The sequence below is a fragment of the Echinops telfairi genome, unplaced genomic scaffold (genome assembly GCF_000313985.2).
Source record: "Echinops telfairi isolate 266 unplaced genomic scaffold, ASM31398v2 ScPeMD7_7459;HRSCAF=8497, whole genome shotgun sequence".
Taxonomy (NCBI): domain Eukaryota; kingdom Metazoa; phylum Chordata; class Mammalia; order Afrosoricida; family Tenrecidae; genus Echinops; species Echinops telfairi.
Window position 1 is genome coordinate 33,486 of NW_022111359.1, and position 20,905 is coordinate 54,390.

At 54.9% G+C, this 20,905-nt stretch overlaps 1 protein-coding gene across 1 annotated transcript; it reads right to left on the reverse strand.

The window, feature by feature from the left end:
• Window positions 1-12,810: 12,810 nt before the first annotated feature.
• On the reverse strand, window positions 12,811-20,419 carry PLK5 (polo like kinase 5 (inactive)). The gene is given in 14 exon segments (XM_045300189.1): window positions 12,811-13,175; window positions 14,113-14,226; window positions 15,598-15,626; window positions 15,629-15,754; window positions 16,367-16,444; window positions 16,585-16,669; window positions 17,069-17,142; window positions 17,375-17,501; window positions 17,876-18,074; window positions 18,641-18,736; window positions 18,840-18,927; window positions 19,022-19,151; window positions 19,838-19,954; window positions 20,111-20,419. Coding segments are annotated over 14 exon segments (1,530 nt in total). The 5' UTR covers window positions 20,192-20,419; the 3' UTR covers window positions 12,811-12,989.
• Between the last annotated feature and the right edge of the window lie 486 nt (window positions 20,420-20,905).

Here is a 20,905-nt window from a genome sequence, read left to right on the forward strand (position 1 = left end):
ATGTCCGCCCTGGGTGACCCTGCTGCTATTTGAAATACCAGTGAGATACCTTCCAGACTCGCAGCAACATGCAAGCCACCAGCTGCTGTCAAGATGGGGGCGTAGGCACACTGAGCTAGTTTATTGTGCCAACCTGGCCGATAAACACATGTGGGGTTAATTGAAGGGCAGAGGGATAAACGGCTCAGTGAGCCTCACCTTTCTAGTTCTCGTGTCTCTTGCTTTCTGATGGTCGGACCAGGGTGCAGCTACCTTAGCCAGTTCCCTGCTTAGCTGGCTAAGCTCACTTTCTGCAAGACATCCCCAAGGAGAAGCCACATGGACCTACCCCGATGCAGCCCTGGATGCTGGAGCAGCCGTGTGGAGACCCCTGCCAGCACTGAGATGTTTACACATTCACTTACTCGTCTTTCCTCCTGCAGTCGGCCTTATAGTGTCTGTTTTGTGAGATGGAGGAGGACTTTGTGGATTGGTGTTGGACATATGGGTTAATGGGTTAATGTTGGACTTGTGGGTTTGGGCAGCACTGGGTTGGGATGTTTTCTTGATGCACACTTTCTTTATATAAAACTCTCTTATACATGAGTTTCTGTGGATTCGTTTCTCTAAAGTACCCAGACTAATACACACACACACACACACACAGACCCTCTGAATTTTGGGTCTACATTGAAAGTCTAAAGGAAAGTCATGAGAAAACAAATAAAACCGAAATGAATGATAATCCTGGAATCCTGGGCTTCAGAGGAAGGGACAGAGGCAGGGACTGACTACCGACCCAGAGAAGAAGCTGAACAAAAGCAAGGAAAGAAGAAACAAAGGTGTGAAGCGTCAGCTCACCTGACATGCAAGCCCACCTTGAACTCTTGCAAAGAGCATTCAATCGACACAAAGGCCTGACATCAGAAGCACTAAAATTGGAAAAGCTAATAATGGGATACTGTGGTTGATTTTTATACACACCTCACTGGTTTTGCTCTCTTGGAGAACCTGGCCTGAGACACTGGTAACAAGAATGGTTCCGAAGCAGCAAAGCTGCCAGTCTGTTTTCCGACCTGGTTCTCTGGCTGATCAGAAAGAGGCTGATCTGGTCTCAAAGGGCACTGCAAATCCATGGCATGTGGTGGCAGTGGAAACAAGCGAAACGTCACCACCAAGAGATCAGTATCTGTGAGAAACAAAGCTCCCAGTGATTGAACATTGCCTTTTTTTACAACTTTGTCAGAATTAGAGGCATAACGAGTTGATGGGGTGGTCCTGGTGTCTCTGGACAATGGAAGGAAAGAAACAGGTGACCTTGGGGCTTCAGAGGCACAGCTCACGCGCTCCATGAAAGACCTGAAAGTGGCCACTTGGCCTTGAAATAAAGCCGTGATTCTCATTTTAAAAAGCATTGTTTTTTCCCTGTGAATTAGACGAGAGGAGAAAGACTTGCACGTTGTAGTAACAGAGTTGATATTTCCAAAAGCCAACCCCAAAGTTTTATCGTAAGAGTGGCTGAATTATAACACTCATTGGATCCCCAACACAGAGGAGTGTTGAGAGTTTAAAATGTGGTTGCAGGTGCTGTTGCGTTGGCTCTGACTGACACTGACCTTATGCATACCTGAAGGGAACCGTGCTCGCTCCCGTGCCGTCCTCCCAATGGTTGTATATTTGAGCACATCATTGCAGCCCCTTGTATCTTCCTCTCTATCACGTACCGAACATGAGGTCCTTCTCCAAGGACTGCTTTCTCCTGATTACATGTCCAAAGTACATGAGAAAAATCTCACCATTTTTGCTTTGGGGAGCATTCTCGCTGCACCTCTTCCAAGACAGATTTATTTGTTCTTTTGGCAGCCCTTGTACTTAGACAGGGTTCTCTAGAGAGATAAAACCAAATTGCTGATAATTTAATATATTTATTTATAAAGATAATTAGATATATAACAAGGAATGAACTGTTAAATCATATACAGTTAAATATATAATACAAGAAAGAAACAGTTAAATTATAAAGCACTCCAAATGGCTCAATTCAACTCACTGCCGTGATAGAGATGTGAGAGACTAGCAGTCCTTCCAGTCCAATCTGCTGCCAGATCTTCCTCTATTTATAGAGAGAGCTAGGCTATGTCAGCACAGCAGCCAATCAGAAGGCAGGTCACCAACTGCCAGCCAGGTCACCAACTGCCAGTCCCCAGCTCCAGCGATGTCTTAAAGGGACTTCAACTTACAGCGACACAGTCCCCAGCTAGGCGTCCCACAGGTAGTGTAGCCTTTAAATTGAGGCACAGGACAAGCAAGGCAGCCGCACACTGGTCCGATGATCAAAGAGCGAGAGACAAGAAAGGCGAGACTCACCGAGCCATTTATCTCTCTGCCCTTCAGTTAATCCCACTTGTGTTTAACAGCCAGGCTGGCACAATAAACTATCTCAGGGAGCATTCTCGCTGTACCTCTTCCAAGACAGATTTATTTGTTCTTTTGGCAGCCCTCGTACTTTCCAGTTTCTTCACTAGCACCATATTCAAGAGCATCAATTCTTCTTCGGGCCTCCTTATTCAGTGTCCAACTTTCCACACGCACCATGGCTTGGGCCAGGTGCACCTTAGTCCTCAGAGTAACATCCTTGCTTTCCAACACGTTAAAGAGGCCTTGTCAGCAAGAGAAAAAGGAGATCCTTAAATTTGGGGATGGAGACATATGGGCAGATAATCATTCAGGGAGCAGAGACCCCTTATAAGACAGAATAAGACAGGGACAGAATAAGAGGCCCCTAAATTCTGCGGATCATTCCTGCCAACAGAGGAAAAATCTCTTACTTTAATATGAAGAGATTGCTCCATTCTTTACTCCACTGTTACTTCCACCCCATCTGGTAAGATAGCCCAGCTGTGTATGAAGAGTAAGAGACACTGCCCACCGTGTTTCCTGAGAAACGGCCTGAAGCAGAAGCCACACAAAGCATTGTTGGAGTTACTTAGGACCCATCTCCCACACCACCCACTTTTCCTTCTAGATGTACACTAGACTTGAGTCCCAGTGAAGTCCGAGAGGTGACACGCAGAGTGTGGCTCAGGAGGACGTATGTTACACCCCAAAAGAACAGTTTGATTTTTATAATATACACCATCTGACACGTGGGGAATGGTACAAGGAATATAAAGTTGGGTCCATCTGAGTTTCTCAGTATGTGCGTACTAAACGCAGATTCTTCATTCAAACTTGCAGCTCCAAGGGTTAGAAAAGACTCTAAGAGCTTACTTGATTGGTTCCCTGAAGCATGGATTCAGCAATCGCCTATCCTAATGAAGTTGAAATACCAGAACTGATCCTGGGGAAGAAGATATACAAAGCCTTGGAGAAATTGGTGTGCTTAAATGAGCTTGTCAGGGTAGATGCACCCGGGGGTGCTCAGAAGATACACCTTTTACCACAGGGTTAAAAACAGCTTTGTGAAGGGGGTCTCCATTTCTTTGAAGACCGGTTGTTATTTTATGTGTGTCAAACTTGACCGTGGGAGCTGTCCTAGCTGAATCACACACCTAACTGCAATGGGGCCGATGGGAGTCCATAGTGGGAGGGTCCGAGCGATGGCTTTTAACCGACAAAGACAAGGTTGGCACGGATACCCGAGCAGGCAAAGCAATGACCAGAAGAGTCGGACTTGGTGGATTTGTGGCCCTGGCTACTGGAACACCGCGCCCCTGAGCGTGAACTAGGTGACAAAGACAAGGCTGAGTCAAATGTATTGCAACTGGGATTCCCGTTCCCACGTGCATGAGCTTCTTCCTCACAAAAGGTGTTTGTCCACGTGGCCACAGCGAGTGGACGGCTGCAGACCAGCTCTTCCAGTTGTACGCCCACAGTAGTTAGAGTGCCTTCCAGCCAACGGAGCCATCCGACTCCACGGTGTGCCGGCATCACCCTTTGTCTACCCAGCCTCTGCTGGTGGAGATTTTGGCTACTATAAATAATACTGCAATGGGGGGCAAAGTCCAACCAAAATAAAAGCTTCTGGGGGGATCTGAGGAGCAGCTAAATTCAAGGAGACAGGTCAACTCCGAAGATTATGATGACTTTTTTGATGATTCCAAAAAGGAACTATTTTTTCTAATCATTTTATTGGAGGCTCACACAGCTCTTATCACAATCCATCCATCTATCCATTGTGTCAAGCACATTTGTACATCTGTTGCCATCATCATTCTCAAAGCATTTGCTTTCTACTTGAGCCCCTTTTTTTTAATGGCTGAGAACCCTACTGAGCTTTTGTTTGTTTTGTTTTTTAATATTAAATCATTTTATTGGGTGCTCTTACAGATATTGTAACAACCCATAAATCAATTATATCAAGCAAACTTGTACATACGTTGCCATCGTCATTTTCAAAGCATCATCTTTCTGCTTGATATCAGCTCCTCTTTTGCCCCCCCCCCCACCTTACCGCCCTAAATAACAGAGACTCTTGATGGGTTTTTCTCAAAGACTGTAAGATGACCACAGGGACCTTTATATCATTATAATGACAGTTCAAGGACATTGACAACTGCATGGGGGAGGGGAGGGAAAGCCAGGAAATTTGGGCAGCGGAGTCTTGCCCCACCAACGACGATGCACCTGCTCATTCCTCTGGGTATAAAGGTCGTCCCCTGCCGATGGGGACGTCACTGGGAAGCCCTGCCCCGTCCATCCCACAGCCCTGAGTTGGTACCTTCATTCTTCTTTGTGCTCCCCCAAGTCCAAGAGCACTTTAAAAGAACACAATGATGCCTCAGTGATGCCAAGACTGTCCTTTTGGCCTGGTGTAAACTGAAGAGCACAGAGGTGGGGGGTGGGGGTTAAAGAAATGGAGCTCCTGCCTTGAGAACTGTAAAGCCCTACATGGAAAATGTGCTGAGAAGCATTCACTGCATATTGTGATACTTTTGTCTCGTAAAAGTCCCTATGATGCTGTCTGCTAACATACGAAACCGCCCTTGATCTGGACAAGCAGGGTTCTAGGCCGAGTGAACACAATCTAACATGAAGAGCTAGAATACGGAGCCATGCCCTTCAATCAATTCCAAGACTTGTGCCATTTTACAGACCCACGTCCCTTCGAATTAAAGGAGGTCAAGTCCCCTTTAAGGAAGAGCCCCATTGCACTGCCAAAAATGGATACTGTCTTTCTCTCAGTCTTCCCCAAAGGGGTCTATGGGCTTTTACAGCAGCATCAGTTCATTGGGGTAGAATAATCCTCTTTTGGGACAGGGAATCCCTAGGACACTGGCCCTGAACTGGCACTAACTCTGGGAATCCCAACATCTCTGTGCCCACCATTTAGGATACAGGTGTATGGGAGTCAGGCTGTGATGGAGCCTCAACTCGGGACTGTCTCACAGTGAGTCTGACGGGGCTCCAACCCACTCTGCATTGATTTTCCCCATCCCAGAGGGAATGATTGCAGTATACACACTCAGCAGCTGGCAGAGCCCCACATGGGATCTCTGACATGTGCAATAAGGGCTGATTTGGTAGAAAGAGCCTGCCAGAAACTATTACAACTGTAATAGTAAACCAAAGGCAATACCGCATTCCTGGAGGGATTGCAGAGATTAGTGCCACCATCAAATCTCTGAAGGATGCAGGGGTGGTGATTCCTGCCACATCCCCATTTAACTCTCCTATTTGGCCTGTGCAAAAATCAGATGGCTCTTGAATGACAGTGGCTCATCATAAGCTTAGCCAGGTGGGGACTCCAGTTGAAGCTGCTGTTCCGGATGTGGTTTCATTGCTGGTATCTGGTGTGCAGCCACCCCACAGCTATGAGTCTACATTGACTCAATGACAGTGAAATGTGGGTTGGGGTACGCAACACTTTTTCTTGACTCTGGTTTTAAAGAAACACAGAGTCAGCTTGGCTTCGGCTAGCTAGGTCAGCAACACACCTTCATAGGCACCTAAGTTCTCTAGCCCTTAAGTCAGTCCACAGGAAACTCGATTGCCTTTCCCTTCCAAAAAAGTCACATTGGTCCACAACACTGATGACACTGTGCTGACTGGGCCCAGTAATGCAGAAGGATCAATGGCTTCAGATGCAATAGTAAGGCATTTGCATGCTACCAAAACCACACTCACTGCCAATGAGTCAATGCCGACTCATAACTACCCCATAGGACAGGGTAGAACTGTCCCTATGCATTTCTGAGACTAATTCTTTACAGGAGTAGAAAGCACCATCTTTCTCCTGCAGAGCGGCTAGTGGTTTTGAACTGCTGACCTTGCAGCTAGAAGCCCAACGAATAATTCACTACACTATCCAGGCTCCCTTTGGCATGCTATAGGTGGAAAATTAACACAGCAAAAGTTCAGGTGCCGGTTGCATCAGTAGAATTGTTGAGCGTCCAGTGATGTGGAGCGTGTTGGGTTGGGTGTCACCTCTGGCCGCTCGGACAATTTCAAAGGGAGGCACAGTTCTGAATTGTGAAGGGGCACATCCATCACGTTGGCGTACTCATCTGGGCTGTTTATCCGGTGACTGGAGAGGCTATTCATCTGGAGTGGGACCCAGAACGCCATGCGGCCCGGCCACAGGGCCAGGCTGCCTGCCAGCCGCTTGGCCGTGTGACCGAGGCAGGTAGAGAGGCTTGTGGACATTTTGGGCAGGCCCCGCTGGTGAATCAAATCAACGTGCAGAAGGCAAAACCCCGTAGTACTGGAGGCATAGGTAGTATCACGATAAAGGAGAAAGATGGAAGAGTTCACTGTGCTTGAATTCCTAGTCAGTGCTCATGGGAGCAGCAGTCAAGAAATCAAATGGCCGAGTGCCACTGAAGGCCTCTTGAAAGTGCTCAAGAGCAAAGATGTCCTTTGGGCACTAAGGTGCCCCTGATCCAAGCCCTGGGCTTCCCACTGCCCGGTGTGCCTGTGAAAGCTGGCCGGGAACAAGGCGGGCAGCGGCACCACTGGTGCGTTTGAACTGCCATGTTGGTGAGGAAGGTGGAACAGATAAATCTGTCCCAGAGTTCTTAGAAGGGAAGATGATGAGACTCTGTCTCACGTACTTGGGACATGCTCTCAGGAGGGACCATTCCCTGGGAGAGGACATTATGCTCCATTCAGTAGAAGATCGACACAAAAGAGAAAGAACTTAGTGGACACAGTGGATCCAACAGGTTCAAACATAAGAATGATGAAGACAGTGCAGGACCAGGCCGTGTTTGGTGTGTTGGACGCAGGGGCGCCATGAATTGGAACAGACACGAGGGTAATTGTGTAGGCCGGGTTGACTAGAGCAAAACCAGTGATACTCAGAGATGTAGAAGAAAGAACTTAATCTCAAGAATTCATCTGATATCTTGAAGGGGTCCCAGACCAGGCCGACCAAAGACCGTGGGGCCAGTGCTAGTCAGGGCCTCTTCAGATTCACAGAGCCAAAGGCCAGTGATGCAGAAAGGGGAAGCGGAATCCAGGAGGGTCAGAGGCCTGTGGGTGAGAGTTGCATGGATCTAAGGTCAGCGGAAACACGGCAGGGCTCATAAAGCTCCCAGGTTGGCTCCCAGGGTCATTGCCCCCATGAGGTCACTCCTCATGGGGCAGACACAGGGTCCCAGACAGGAGGGAGGGTGAAGGGGCAGAGAGAGAATTTCTTGTGGCCTTTCTTATAGAAAAGGCCACATCTCCAGGAAGCTATCCTCAGGACTAACAGCTGGTTGACAAGTTGGACTTCACCCCTACCTCCACACAGGTACCATCAGGTTGACAAAATCTACCTGCCGGAATACCGACCGATCAACAACACTGGAGAGCCACACCACACCCTTGGGATTTGAGAGCAGAGCTCTGCCGTCCTCCGCCGATAACGCATCTCCTTGTGGTAAACAAACAGCCTTTGTAGAGAATGCCCATCTTGAACTTCTCGCTGTCTGGACCACAGAGTCACCGGTGGGAAGTGTCTACTCGCACTCCATCACTAAATGGAAATGGTGTATACCACATGGGTTTTGAGCAGGGCCTGAAGGTACCAGTAAGCTATCTGAAGAAGTGGCATGTGGGCTCCCCTCCTGTCCCATGACCTTCCCTCAACCCATCGGCACTGACGGCCCTGAGGGGAGTTCCTCAGAAGCCATTGCCTAGGAAGGAGAAAAGGAGGTTGGGCTCACAGATGTTTCTGTGTGGCCGGCAGCACTGTGGGCCCTCTCTGGAGCCTTCCTGGAGGTCAGTGGTGAGGTAAAGCCTTCCAATGGGCAGAATTTTGAGCGGTGACCATGGTTGTTCATTTTTTTTGGAAGCAGCGGTGGTCAGTTGTATGATTGTATGATACCTGGGCTGTGGCCAGTGGTTTGGCTGGATGGGCAGGGACTTGGAAAGAAAATAATTGGAAAATAGGTAACAGAAGGTATGGGGAAGAAGCATGTGGATAGACCTCTCTGAATAGGCCAATAATGTGAAGATCATTGTGTCTCATGTGAATGTTCACCAAAGGGGTACTAAGCAAAGGAGGAGTTTAACAATCAAATAAAAAAAGGATAATGCATTATGTGGGTACCAGTCATCCTCTTTCCCCAGCCACTCCTGTCATTGCCCAATGCGTTCATAAACAACACGGCCATGGTGGCAGGGATGCAAGCTATGCATGGGCTCAGCAACATGAATTTGTACCCATCAAGGCGGATTTGGCCACAGCCATTGCGTTCAAGCTTCCCATAACAGAGACCAACTCTGAGCCCCAGTACAACGCCACTCCCAAGTGTGAACAGCCAACAACCAGTGGCAGGTGGATTACATTGGCCCACTTCCAGCATGGAAATAGCAGTGTTTTGCTATTACTGGGATAGACACTTAGTCTGCATGCAGATTTGGTTTCCCTGTGCACATCGCTTCTGCCAAGACTGCCATCTGTGCATTTACGGAATGCCTTCTCCTAGAGTGCGTTGCTCTGTTCAGGGAGCTCGTGTCACGGGAACTGAGCTAACAGTTGTCCCAACTCAGGCGACTCATGGTCTTACCGTGTTCCTTTGGCGTGACTGACGTCGCACAGAATGCTCCTTAGGCAAAACAGCGGCAGAACTCTGTCTCAAGTGGACTAGTTCTTGAGTGACCAGTTCCTGTAGAAGGACATTATGCTTGCGAGAGGGTCAGTGCAAAAGAGGAAGGGCTTCTTTGGGTTTCATCAGCAAGTGTCTCGAGCCCTCTCCATTCACAAACATCTCCATGGTAAATACTGACAGGCAGCCAGGGGTGACCTACAGCTTGCTTGTGAAGGACACCCGCACACCTCAGTCTCCTCGGATGTCCAACGGGGAGATGGCGTGCGGGGCGGCTGTCAGGTGCTGTGGAATTGGCTCTGACCCAAAGCAGACCCACGTATGAGGGGATGGACCGCGGCCCTGTCCTGCGCCGTCCTCGCCATTGTTTGCGTGTTTGAGATCGTTATTGCAGCCACTGTGTCCACCCGTCTCATTGAGGGTCTTGCTTTTGTGCCGCTGCCCCTCCACTGTACCAAGCACGATGGCCTTCTCCAGGGTTTGGCCTCTCCTGACCACGTGTCCAAAGTACGTGAGACAAAGTCTCGCCATCCTTGCCCCTAGGCAGCACTCTGGCTGTGCTTCTTCCAAGACAAATCTGTTTGTTCTTGTGGCGGTCCATGGTCCCTTCAAGATGCTTCACCAGCACCACAGCTCACATGCATTCGTTTCTCTTCCGTCTTCCTTATTCCAAGACCAACTTGCACATACAGATGAGGCAATGGAAAATACCATGGCTTGGGTCAGGTGCACTTAGTCCTCACAGCAACATCCTTGCTTGTCAACACATTAAAGAGGTATTGTGCTGCAGAGTTATTCAATGCAATGGGTCGTTTGATCTCTTGATACTTGGGCTAGGGGCCTGGATACAGCTTGACCCAGGAAATGCTCTCAAGAAGCCAAGTTTTCTCTCATTCTGCAGAATTCAAGATGTGCTTAGTGGCTTGTTCTGAAAAAGAAAGGGGAAGGGAAAAATTAAAAACACATGCAAAAGTTCTGGCCAGGGCTGGATGGATTCATTGGCATGCATTTCATTCCTCGATGCACTGTTGACCCCCCACCCAGTGAGGAGTCCAGAAACTCTCAGTGTGAGGGCGGAGTGGGCACCGCGCCCTCTCTTGAAGACATGCGGCTGGGGGGGGGGGGGGGGGGCATGCTACAGAATTAATGCATCGCTGGCTTATTTTGAATAAGCCACCATTGTGGGCCCGGGCGTGGGAGATGCTCACAGATTGTTGCGGCTCTGACGCCCACACACAGATGGAAATAAACATTCTAGGTAGGTCATTTTGCAAGATGCACAGGGAGGCATGCCGGAGATGGTCGGTCTTCCTCTTTCCCTCCTGGAGGCCCCCTCCCCCCCCCCTCAGCCACATGCTGGGTGGAAATGGAGCTGAGACATCTCTGACAGTGGTCCATGGCTGTGCCAGCCCTCAGTGACAGCTCACACCTGGCTCCCAGAGGGCTCGTGGGGCAGGATTTGGGCTGAGCTCAGGGTCTCAAGGAGGTTGCAGCCGAGATGAGAAGCTTCATCTGAAGGCTTGAGTGGGGCCGCAGGAGCCTGTCTGAGGCGCTCCCTCACACGGCTGCCGCTGGAAGCCCCCGTGCCTCTCCAGGTAGACAGCTCCAGAGAGCTGCTGGGGCCTCCACACCACATGGCGGCCGGCTTCCTCCAGAGCTCGTGATCCGAGAGACAGCAAGGAGGGCGCTCCAGTGCCTTTGATGACCTGGCCTCAGAGATGGGCACCCGCACCCTCACTCCCAACTTCCCACTGACCTCACGCGGGGCAGTTTCTGTCTTTTGTGACCCCAACATCATGCTGCCATCAACCGGTACATCAACAAAATGTGGTCCATGCATACAGTGGGATATCACAGCACTGTACATGACCCTCCAAAAGGCCTCATGGAGTCTGATTACACCGGCAGGTCTCAAACTGCACCAAACCCACCCCCACCGAGTCGACGCCAACTCACAGCGACCCTGCAGGCAGGGTGGAACTGCTCCCGTGGGTTTCCGAGGTTGTAGCTCTTCTTGGGAGTAGAAAGCCTTGTCTTTCTCCTGCAGAGCCACTGGTGGTTTTGAACTGCTGAGCTTATGGTTAGCAGCCTGCACATAACCAGCTTTGCCACCAGGACTCCTCATGGGACATGTAGAATCGGGAAATCCATGGGCACAGGACGTGGATTAGTAGTTGTCCAGAGGGGTGAGAGCTTAGTGTGGATGGAGGTCTTGTGATGGTAGAATGTTCTAGAATGAGAAGTGGTGTTGACACCACAATATGGATGCGTCAGTGGCAGTAATTGTGCATTTTAAAAGCATCCTTGTAGGTTAACGTGTGGAGTGGGCGCCCAATGTGCAAGGTCTGTTTGAACCCACCAGCTGCTCCTGGGAGACCCTGTCTGCAGGGTGGCTGAGTCCGACCCCACTCGCCTTTCACTGCCCACGCACAGCCACCCTGCAGGGTGGGGCAGAACTGCCCTGTGGAGCACTGAGGCTGTCAGTCTTCACAGTAGGACGCTTCGCCTGGCTCCTCTGTGGAGCAGCAGTGGGTTCATTGAGGACTTATCTCAATGCTCAGGGGAATGTGTGCCTTCCCCTCCCCCTCCACCCACACCCCTCATCCCAGCCTACCAGGCCCCTGGCCCCTCTCCACCCACACCCCTCCTTCCAGTTTCTTCTCCCCCTGGGCCCCTCCGCAGGCGACGCCTCCTCCCAGGGGATCTCCAAGGGCCGGTCTCTCCTATGCCTGGCCACACCAAGGCACGAGACCTGCCGGCCCCCTGGCTCCACCAGTCCTGGGACCATCCCAGATGCTACTTTTACCTCATCCAACTCTGTGCACTTGGGGCAGGGCGCTGCTGGGTGCTGCTCCCCCCGCCTCTCACCTGGGGCCAGGTGCTGCTGGGTGCTGCTCCCCCCCCCACCTCCCACCTGGGGCCAGGTGCTGCTGGGTGCTGCTCCTAACTGCCTCTTACACCTTTATTGTTTGTTTCGGATGACGGTAGAAATCCGCCTTCTCATCTGTAACTATTTCCGCTCACATTTCCAAGGCAGGGTCTTCCCTTGGCACAGGGACCTGAGGCCGCTCGGGGTGGGGGCCCTCTGCACTGTGGGGGCACACCCCTGGCCCACACCCCTCGTTGCCAGTAGCACACATGTCCCGTTGTGACAAGCACAGTTGTCTCCATATGTCACTCAGAGCCCTCTGGTGCAGAATGGCCCTGTGTGAGGGATTCCACTGGCCCCAAGACGCTGCACCCCATGGTCATCTGATGACATGCAGGACGCTGCCCACATTGAAACCCATACAGAGTGGGAGGAGGGAGGAGGGGCCAGGAGGAGACCAGGGCTGCTGGAGCACACATGACCCCCACCCCCACCTCCCGTTCACACCATCTGACCCAGCGGGGTTCATTCTGGCAGTGGGTGGGCCGAGGTCTGAACCCACCCAGGTCTGAACCCAAAGTCTTTACATGGTCCATGCTGAGACTGCTCTAGGGCGGGGTGTCCTGGCACTGTGGGGCGTGGAGCAGCATTCCTGGCCTCCACCTGCCCCAGGTCAGCAGCGCCACCCAAGCATGACACCCCCAAATGTCCAGGGCAGAACCTCCCCCACCGAGAGCCTTCACAGGGACGAGCTCATTTACAACCACCCTGCCAGAGTGACAGGCGCGGCCTCCAGCAGGGAGGGAGGACGGCAGAGGCCGTGGGCAGTTGGGAACAACGTTTCCATCCTGAGGAGCCTCCACGTCACCACCACGTGTCCCCTGGTCATGACAGGGGCCCTGGTGTTGACAAGCGCCGAGCACAGGACACAGAGAGAAGCTTCTTTAATGGAAAACTAACAGGCAGAAAGTCTGGACAACAGTCATGCCACCGGGAAAGGACCCTGCCCCATGCTCCCACATGCCCCCAGGGACACCCCTTTGGAGAACCACAGGGAGAGCAATGGTGCCTGGCCCGGCAGAGGTCCACTCTGACCCTCAGGCCCACTAGATGCTCTGAAGCATGCGGAGAGCCTGGTGAAGGCGCTGGCGGGTGGCGGGGACACAGCCGTGGCTCTGGAGGACACCCAGTGGGCAGGTGGTGCCAGGCCGGCCCGGTTCCCTCAGGGAGAACAGCAGGCTGTCACCCTCGCCGCTCAGCACCAGCTGGACCTGTGGGCTGCTACAGCTGACCTGCCCAAGAGGAGACCAAGGTGTGGGCCAGAGGCTTCCCAGCTGCCCCAGCCCTGGGCCTCCTGGACTGAGAGGTCCTGGACCCACCCAGAAGGGCTCCAAGTCCAGGGCCAAGGAGAAACTGAGGCTCAGAGGACCCCATCACCACAGCCACCTCAGTTGTGAACCCCCCCACCTCGGTCAGGAGTCCGTGTGACCCTCATCTCAGTGAAGAGTGCCCCAGGCACCCCCTGTGCCCTCTACTTCCAGAAGCACCTTGATGAGCACCCCAGTCACCCCATGGGACCCCACAGTGGCCCCTGACAGAGGCCAGCTGCCCCAGAGAGCATGGTGGTGCAGTGGTTAGCCGCCTGGCTGCTATCCAAGAAGTCAGCGGTTTGAATCTGCTGCTGTGAGACCACAGCCTGGGAAGCCCCTGGGCAGTCCTTCCCTGTCCTGGGGGCCCTGACTCCCCGACCACCGGCTCATCGTCCTTCCCTTCCCACCATGCAGGGGGCCTCCAGCCGCTGACCTGCCAGTGGCAGCGAGCACTGAGCAGTTCACTGCCCAGAGCAGAACCAGCTGCGGGCCTTCCTGTCCCTGTGGCCAGCATTCAGCCACCTCGACCCGACTGATTGCAGACCCTCTACTTTGTCTGTGAACCGCGGCCGGACCCCTGGACCCCTCGGCAACACTCGGGACCACAAGACCTCAGCATGGTTCTCCACCGGCAACCCCCTCCCAGGAGCAGAATGTCACCATGCAGGACCCAAACACCAAACCCACTGCCACCCAGGCGGTTCCAACCGGCATCTGGGGGCGTCCGGGGGGGGGGGTTCGTCCCGGGGGGTTCGGCTGAGTCTGGTGTCCCTCTCAACTTTCCTAGGACGCATCCCAGGACTCCAGCCAAGCTGGCTTTGCCCGGTTCCAGGACCCTGACTGCTGCCCTCGACCTCACCTGCACTGTCCCCTCACTGAACAGGAGCACGCAGGTCTGCTCGGACACCAGGACGCGCAGGAGGCAGAGGCTGGGCCCCAGGGGCAGCGGCACGGGTCCCAGCGAGGACCCCTCCTGTGGACAGAGCAGCCACAAGTGTGTCCCTGGCTGCCCCACCCACCCACCCTCATGCCCGCTGGTCTCACCTCCCACAGCTGCTGCTGCAGGTAACGGGTAAAGAGACGCAGCACGGCCAACTTGGCACCCAGCGCGCCTGGCACATCCCTCAGCGCGAAGGTCGCCATCGTCCCACGGCCAGGCGAGTAGCAGACCTGGCTGGAGAGAACGCCGCTGCACAGCCCTGCCCAGCTCCGTCTGAAGGGACCTGGCCCCACAGGCCAGTGTGCTGACGGCCCTGGGCCCTCAGCTACGTCTCCCAGCCCCTGGGCACAGGCTAACCATGCCCTGAGAGGCAGTGCCGTTGAAGAAAGGCCTGGTGATCACCTCTGCCAGGTCCCCACTGGGCACACCCTCTGGAGTATCCCTGTTCTGCACACGGGGGTGGCCCGATGTCAGAGTGGACCAGACAGCACCCAACCAGCACACAGTGAGCACCGAGGGACTGACCGCCGACCTTGCTGCCGTAGCCTTGCTTGGGAACGGGGTTTCTGATCTTTGGCGGCAGAGGTCAGCCCAGGGAGGGGGCAGAACCCCTTATGAGTCACAGAAAGAGCAGAGCAGGCCGGGACACATGGGGGAGGTGGCCTCAAACCGCTGACCTTCCGGCTTGTGGCCGATAGCTCAGGTGCTAGCACCACCCAGGGTGGTGCAGACTCCCAAGTCGTGAGGAACGACATCCTTGCTCTGGAAAGGCCCCGTGTGAAGCAGATTTTGTCCCTTGGACATGAAGAAGCCCCGCTGACGTCTGACCGTGGCCTCAGGCCTGATTCCAGACCACGGCACCCCTCTCTCTGCTCAGCATCCTCTCCGGTGGGCCTCACATCCTCCTGTCGGATCAGGCCTAGGCCACGCCTTCCACCACCCACAGCCAATGGTGAGTCGCCCTTCCTTCCTGCACACTGGCCCCCTGCCAGCCCCCACAGCCACCACACAGACACTCCTGTGGCCTGCAGGGGCTCCAGCATCAAGTCCCTGGTCACCCTCTGCTGACCCCAGCTTCCTCCCTGTTCCTCAAGCCCACCAGGCTCGGAGCTGCCTGGAGGCCTTGGCCCGAACTGCTCCCGGTGGCTGCAGGGGTGAGCCTCCGGTCCTCTTTCTTGTCACCTCCTCCCAGAGGACCCCAATCATGCTCCTGAGAGTCGCTCCCTTCCCCATCTGTCACCTTGTCTTTGTCATGTCCTTTAGAAAAGCGGCAACTGAAATCAACTTAGTCATTTGTTTGTTTCGCATTGTCGTCTCCACGAGGCAGTGTAGGTACACACGGCAGGTGCTTACTAAGTGGCTGAAGAAGGAAGGGGGGAGGGGAGAGCCTGCCCCACTACTTACCTCCCTGGGGGGCGCAGGGCCATGTGGGTACCATCTCGGAATAGGACTCCACTGCCCCCGTCTGATAACTGGTAGCCAAAGCCATACTTGCTAGAATAATCCACCCACTTGGGAGCCCAGAGGAGGGGCTGCTGGTCTCCGGGGGGGTCCTGTGTGGCTGGGCACAAAGATGAGGTGAGCGGAGCCAGAGGTGGGGTGTGGCAGCTGGGGCAGCAGCTGGAAGGGGCTTGGTCAAGGTGTTACAGGGACACAATAGGAGGAGGGGTATCAAGCTCTGTGCTGTCCTGCAGGGCAGCCATAAATCCGGACCCCCTGGACACTGGGTTTGAGCATTGTCCTCATCCCTGTGGGTGAGCACCACATCTTTCTCCTGTGGGGCCTCTGGTGGGTGGGGCTGCAGGTGAGCATTGAGCACTGCCCAGTGCACCCCAGGGCCGCTCCCACTTTGTGTGATGAGCAAGAAGAGGCCTCACACACTTGGTGACCACTGTCACAGCTCTGAGATCACAAGTCAGAGGGGGCACAGTGACCCCACTCTGAGACCACAGGTCAGTGGGGATACAGTGACCCCACTCTGAAATCACAAGTAGGTTGGGATACAGTGATTACCACTCTGAGATCACAGGTCAGGGAGGCACAGGAATGGTCAGTACCTTGCCTGAGGGCTGTGGACCCTGAAGCCACGCTGTCTCCCAGAAATGCCCCAAAGAGCCAGGAAGGGAGGAGGCTTTACGGACTCTCAGAGAGACCCTGTGGGTGGAGCTCTTACCTTGGGGGCCAGCATGCAGGCAGAGCTTCAGGCCTCGGACAGCAGCTTCCACCTCTGGCCAGGGGCCATCCTCAAGCCCTGGAGAGACAGATGGAGGGGGGAGGGCGGAGAGGCAGGAAGAGGGGGCAGGGAGGGAAGGGGACAGACAGGTCTCACAGGAAAAATCTTCTGTTGATCAGGAGAAGACATGCAACCTTCACAGTCTGGGCTCTGCTCACCCTCAGGGTCACTCTTGAGGATCCCCTGAGTGAGCAGGCTGACAGGTGCCTCAGGACAGGGCAGCCCTCTCTCAGACAAGGAGGCCTGCAGAAAGAGTGAAGGATGGGGGGCCCTCAGACCCCTAGGAGAGACCTGAGGTGAGTGACAGGGGCACTAGATCCCCTGCAGCCCTTCCAGGAGACCCTTGGACTCTCCCTCAGTCCCCATCCCACCCCACCCCTAGGGTCAGACTAATCCCTAAAGGCACACAGTAGCCACTCAAGGGAGTGAGCAGATGGGTGGAGTCAGTCAGGTAGCAGGGCCTGGCCCCGGGAAACCCCAGGCTGCACAGGACAAAGCTGGACCCAGATGGGAGGCAGGGTAAAAGAATCCAGGGCTGGGGACCCAGAGGGGTCCCGGGAAGCTGTATGGAAGGGGCTGGGGTGGGCTCTGGGGCTCTGGGGAGAGTCCTCCACACCTATCTGTCTGTCCTCAGTCCCTCACCTCACTGTCATGCTCCATGGAGTCCAGCTCCGGGCCCTGTTCTGGTCCTGAGGTCTCTCTGGGCATGAAGGGACCTGGAGGAGGCACAGCACACTTGGAGCACAGGGCCTGAACCCCGTGTGCAGGGAGAGACACCTGCCCTACACCCACCTCTGCCATGCGAGTGGAGATGCTGTCAAACAGGCTGGGTATGGCTCAGTGGGTGAGGGTTGGGACAGGTAGGGGCTGTACAAGGACAGGGCAGGCATGGGCAGGCAAGTGTGAGCTCTGGACAGAGGGGGGGGGGGCGCTCTGCTGAGTACTCACAGGGTGGCCGGCACTGGGTCAGCAGCAGCTGGCCCACCTTCCGGAAAAGCTTTCCCAGAGCCTGGGGATTGGCGAAGATGGGTGGGCTGTGGCAGGAGTGGGGGGGCAGCCGGGCTGGAGTGAAACCCTTTGGGGGAACAAGGAGTCACCACCAGCTCAGGTCCCTGGCAGGGATGGGCTACCTAATGAGCAAGGCCCCCACAGGTACAGCTTAGCACCTGGAAATACTCACAGGTACAGTTAGCATGCAGGCACCCACAGGCGCAGCTTAGCACATACAGGTACCCATGGGAGCAGATTAGCATCCAGAAACACACAAGGGTGCAGATTAACATGTAACATGCACACACAAACCTGTGTGTACTTATTTACTGGCTAAGTTGACCTGCCTGGCTCCAAGCCCCAGCCCCTGAGGCACCCAGTGGCACCCACCCTGCCCCCAAAGAGGGCCAGGCCAGGCCAAGTGGGCACAGGAACTGCCCACCTGTGGATGGTCCCCACCTGTGTGAAGAAGGCATCCTGCAGGACCTGGTCCAGGCTGGGCCGCTCAGCGGGGTTGGGGGCCAGCAGGCGGGCTATGAGGTGGCGCGCATTTGGCGACAGGTTCTCGGGCTCTGGGTAGCAGCCATCTCGGATGTTCTGGTACATCTCCGACAGCGGTGCTGTCGTGAAGGGCGGAGCGCCGGTCAGCACCGTGTACCTGGGCCGGGTGGGGGCAGGAGCCAGGGTGCCTGCTGGCATCTGTCTGGATTCCTCCCCGGATCTGCTTGCTCCTCCCTGTGCACACCTGAGCCTGTCTCCCATGACCCGAGTCTGCACATGCTCAGCCTGCACTTCCTCTGCCCGCCCACACAGCACTGCCCCTTGGGGAGCACACGTACATAGGCTGGCACATTTCCAGATCTATATTCTACATTTGCACACCTGCTCTGCTTCCTCATCTACCTGTGCAGTCCCCACCTGTCCACATAGGCACTCACCTGCGCACACCTGTTGCCCCTCACACACATTTCCACCTGTGCCCTATTCATATTTACACAGTCAAATGATGGCAAGTGCATGTTCCTACCTACCCAATCCCACACACCCATCCCCATCTGTTCTGTGCCTGCTCAAACGTGTCCACGGCTTCAGCCACCCTTCCCTATACATACTTATTACACCTGCCCAACCTTGCCAACATGTGCTCCTGCCTGTCCATACCTGATCCACCTGGGCAGTCCTGCCTTTGGCCCCCAGGCCCAGGGGCCCCAGGGGTTCACTCACATGACGCAGCCCAGAGCCCAGATGTCCGATTGACAGGAGTGCCCACTCCTGGAAACCACCTCGGGGGCCAGGAAGTTTGGGGTCCCGCAGAGCACTCTGGGAGGGGGAAAGTGGGATTCAGGAGGGCAGGGCCCCTGTGTCAGGCCTAGACTCTCCCCTGTGTCCACCCAGAGGACTGCTCAGCTCCTCCCAGACTCACCGGTGGCAATGGCCCCCCGGCCCCACTCTGGCCGCCAGCCCCAGGTCTCCAATCTTCACCTGCATGTCTTTGCTCAGAAAGAAGTTACCTGCCATGGGTGGGGGGTGGAGGTTGGGGGGCGGTGGTAGGTGAAGTCACACTCAGCCCCGCCCCCATGGGCTCTCTCCATCCAGGGCACTCACTCGGCTTCAGGTCTCGGTGCACAATGCGCCGCTGGTGCAGGTAGCGCAGCCCACTGACCAGGCCCTGAAGGTAGTAGCGCACCTCTGGCTCCGTCAGCGTCTGTCGAGCCTTCAACACATGGGCCAAAGACTGCAGACAGATGCCACAGCACCAAGCAGACACAGGTGAGTATCGGTCAGGTGGGCATCGGGTATTCAAGATGCCCAAGAAGGCAAAGATAAGTCCAACTTGGCTAAGGTGGGCATGGCTGGTTGCAGGCAGGACACAGGTAAGCAGGGAGAGTCCAGGTGGGTGTCTGTGAGCATGGCGCTGCAGACAAGCCCAAGCAGGCACATACGAGCTCAGACAAGCCGGTGGTTTCAGTTTGAGGTGAGTTTGAGAAGCCACAGTGACAGAAGTGGAGCACAAGGGGACATGGAGCTCAGGTGTGCATAAGTGAGCAGAGTGAGTTCAAAGCATCTACAAAGGCACAACTACATTCATCAGGCCAGGGTGGGTCTGGCTGAGTAGGGTGGGCATGACCGATTGTAGGGTGGGTCTGATTGACAGGGAGTGGGGTGGTCTGGGTGAGCATGGAAGCAAGAAAGTCACATGGGCACAGGGAGCTGGTGGGCTCCCAGGGGACTCAGGTGAGCCCGTAAGGATGCAAGTGAGTGAAGGGAGGGCACAGAAAGCACAACAACTCGACAAGGTGGAGGCAAAGATGCACACTGGGCACGTGCACATAGGTAGAAACAGCAGTGCAAGGGACAATCTGGCAAATCAGCAGGTGGGCGTTGGGTTCTGCCTCCTCAGCCCTGCCCCTCCGCCAGTACCTGGCGGCTGCAGTACTCCAGCACCATGTAGACGTGGTCGCAGTCAGCGAAGTGTCCGTGGAAGGCCACAATATTTCGATGTCGCAGGCAGCTGTGCAGAGCGATCTCACGCTCCACCTGTGGGGGTAGACGGCCTCCACATGCATACACCCACAGGCGCACAGGACTGCACTCATGCCCACGGGCACCCACTCTACCACCACCACGGAAGAGAGGGCAGGTCTGGGAGCCAGCTCTTGGTGTGGGGCCCTCTGGGCACAGATGGGGGCATACCTTCCCCCAGGAGTGAAAGCGCCCGGCACCGGCCCCACTGCGCGGCACCACCTTGAGGGCGAACACGACGCTGGTGGACATGTCGGTCAGTTTGTAGCAGCGGCTGAAGGCACCCTGCAGGGAAGAGGGTGAGCCTGCTCAGTGGACAGGTGTGCACAGTTGCATGCAGGTGTGTGGGGGTGGGGGGTTGGGGGGCAGAGGCACCCAGGAGTGGCCAGACTCCTTCACACTGGCCTGTGCCTGGACACACCCCGAGAATCATGGACACACAGCTATCCTGGACACCACACAGGGCACTGTACATATCATACACAGATACACATGGGCACATGGGCTCACAGCAGCACATACACACAGAGAGGCATAGCACACACAGACACACACCACAGAAGCACAAGGTAGCACATGGACACACCGCACAGACACACAGACACAACACAAGATGCACAATGCATATAGCACCACTCGGGTGGCATAGTGGTTATGAGTGGGGTGCTAACGACTCCATTAGCAGTTTCAAACCATCAGCCTCGCTTTGAGAAGACGGGGCTTTCTACCCCAGTGAAGAGTTGTCCAGGGTTCTGACTCACGTACCACAGAACCAAACACGCCGGTCCTGCACCACCCTCACACTCTTACGTTTGTGCCAGTGTATGAAGCCCGCAGGGGCGGTTCGACCCCGTCCCGTGGGGTCGCTGTGAAGCCCGCAGGTCCCGTAGGCAGCGGGGCACCGAGGGGGCACACGTCAGGCTCGCACACCTGCCCCCCAGCAGCGACCACGCACGCGGGCACCGA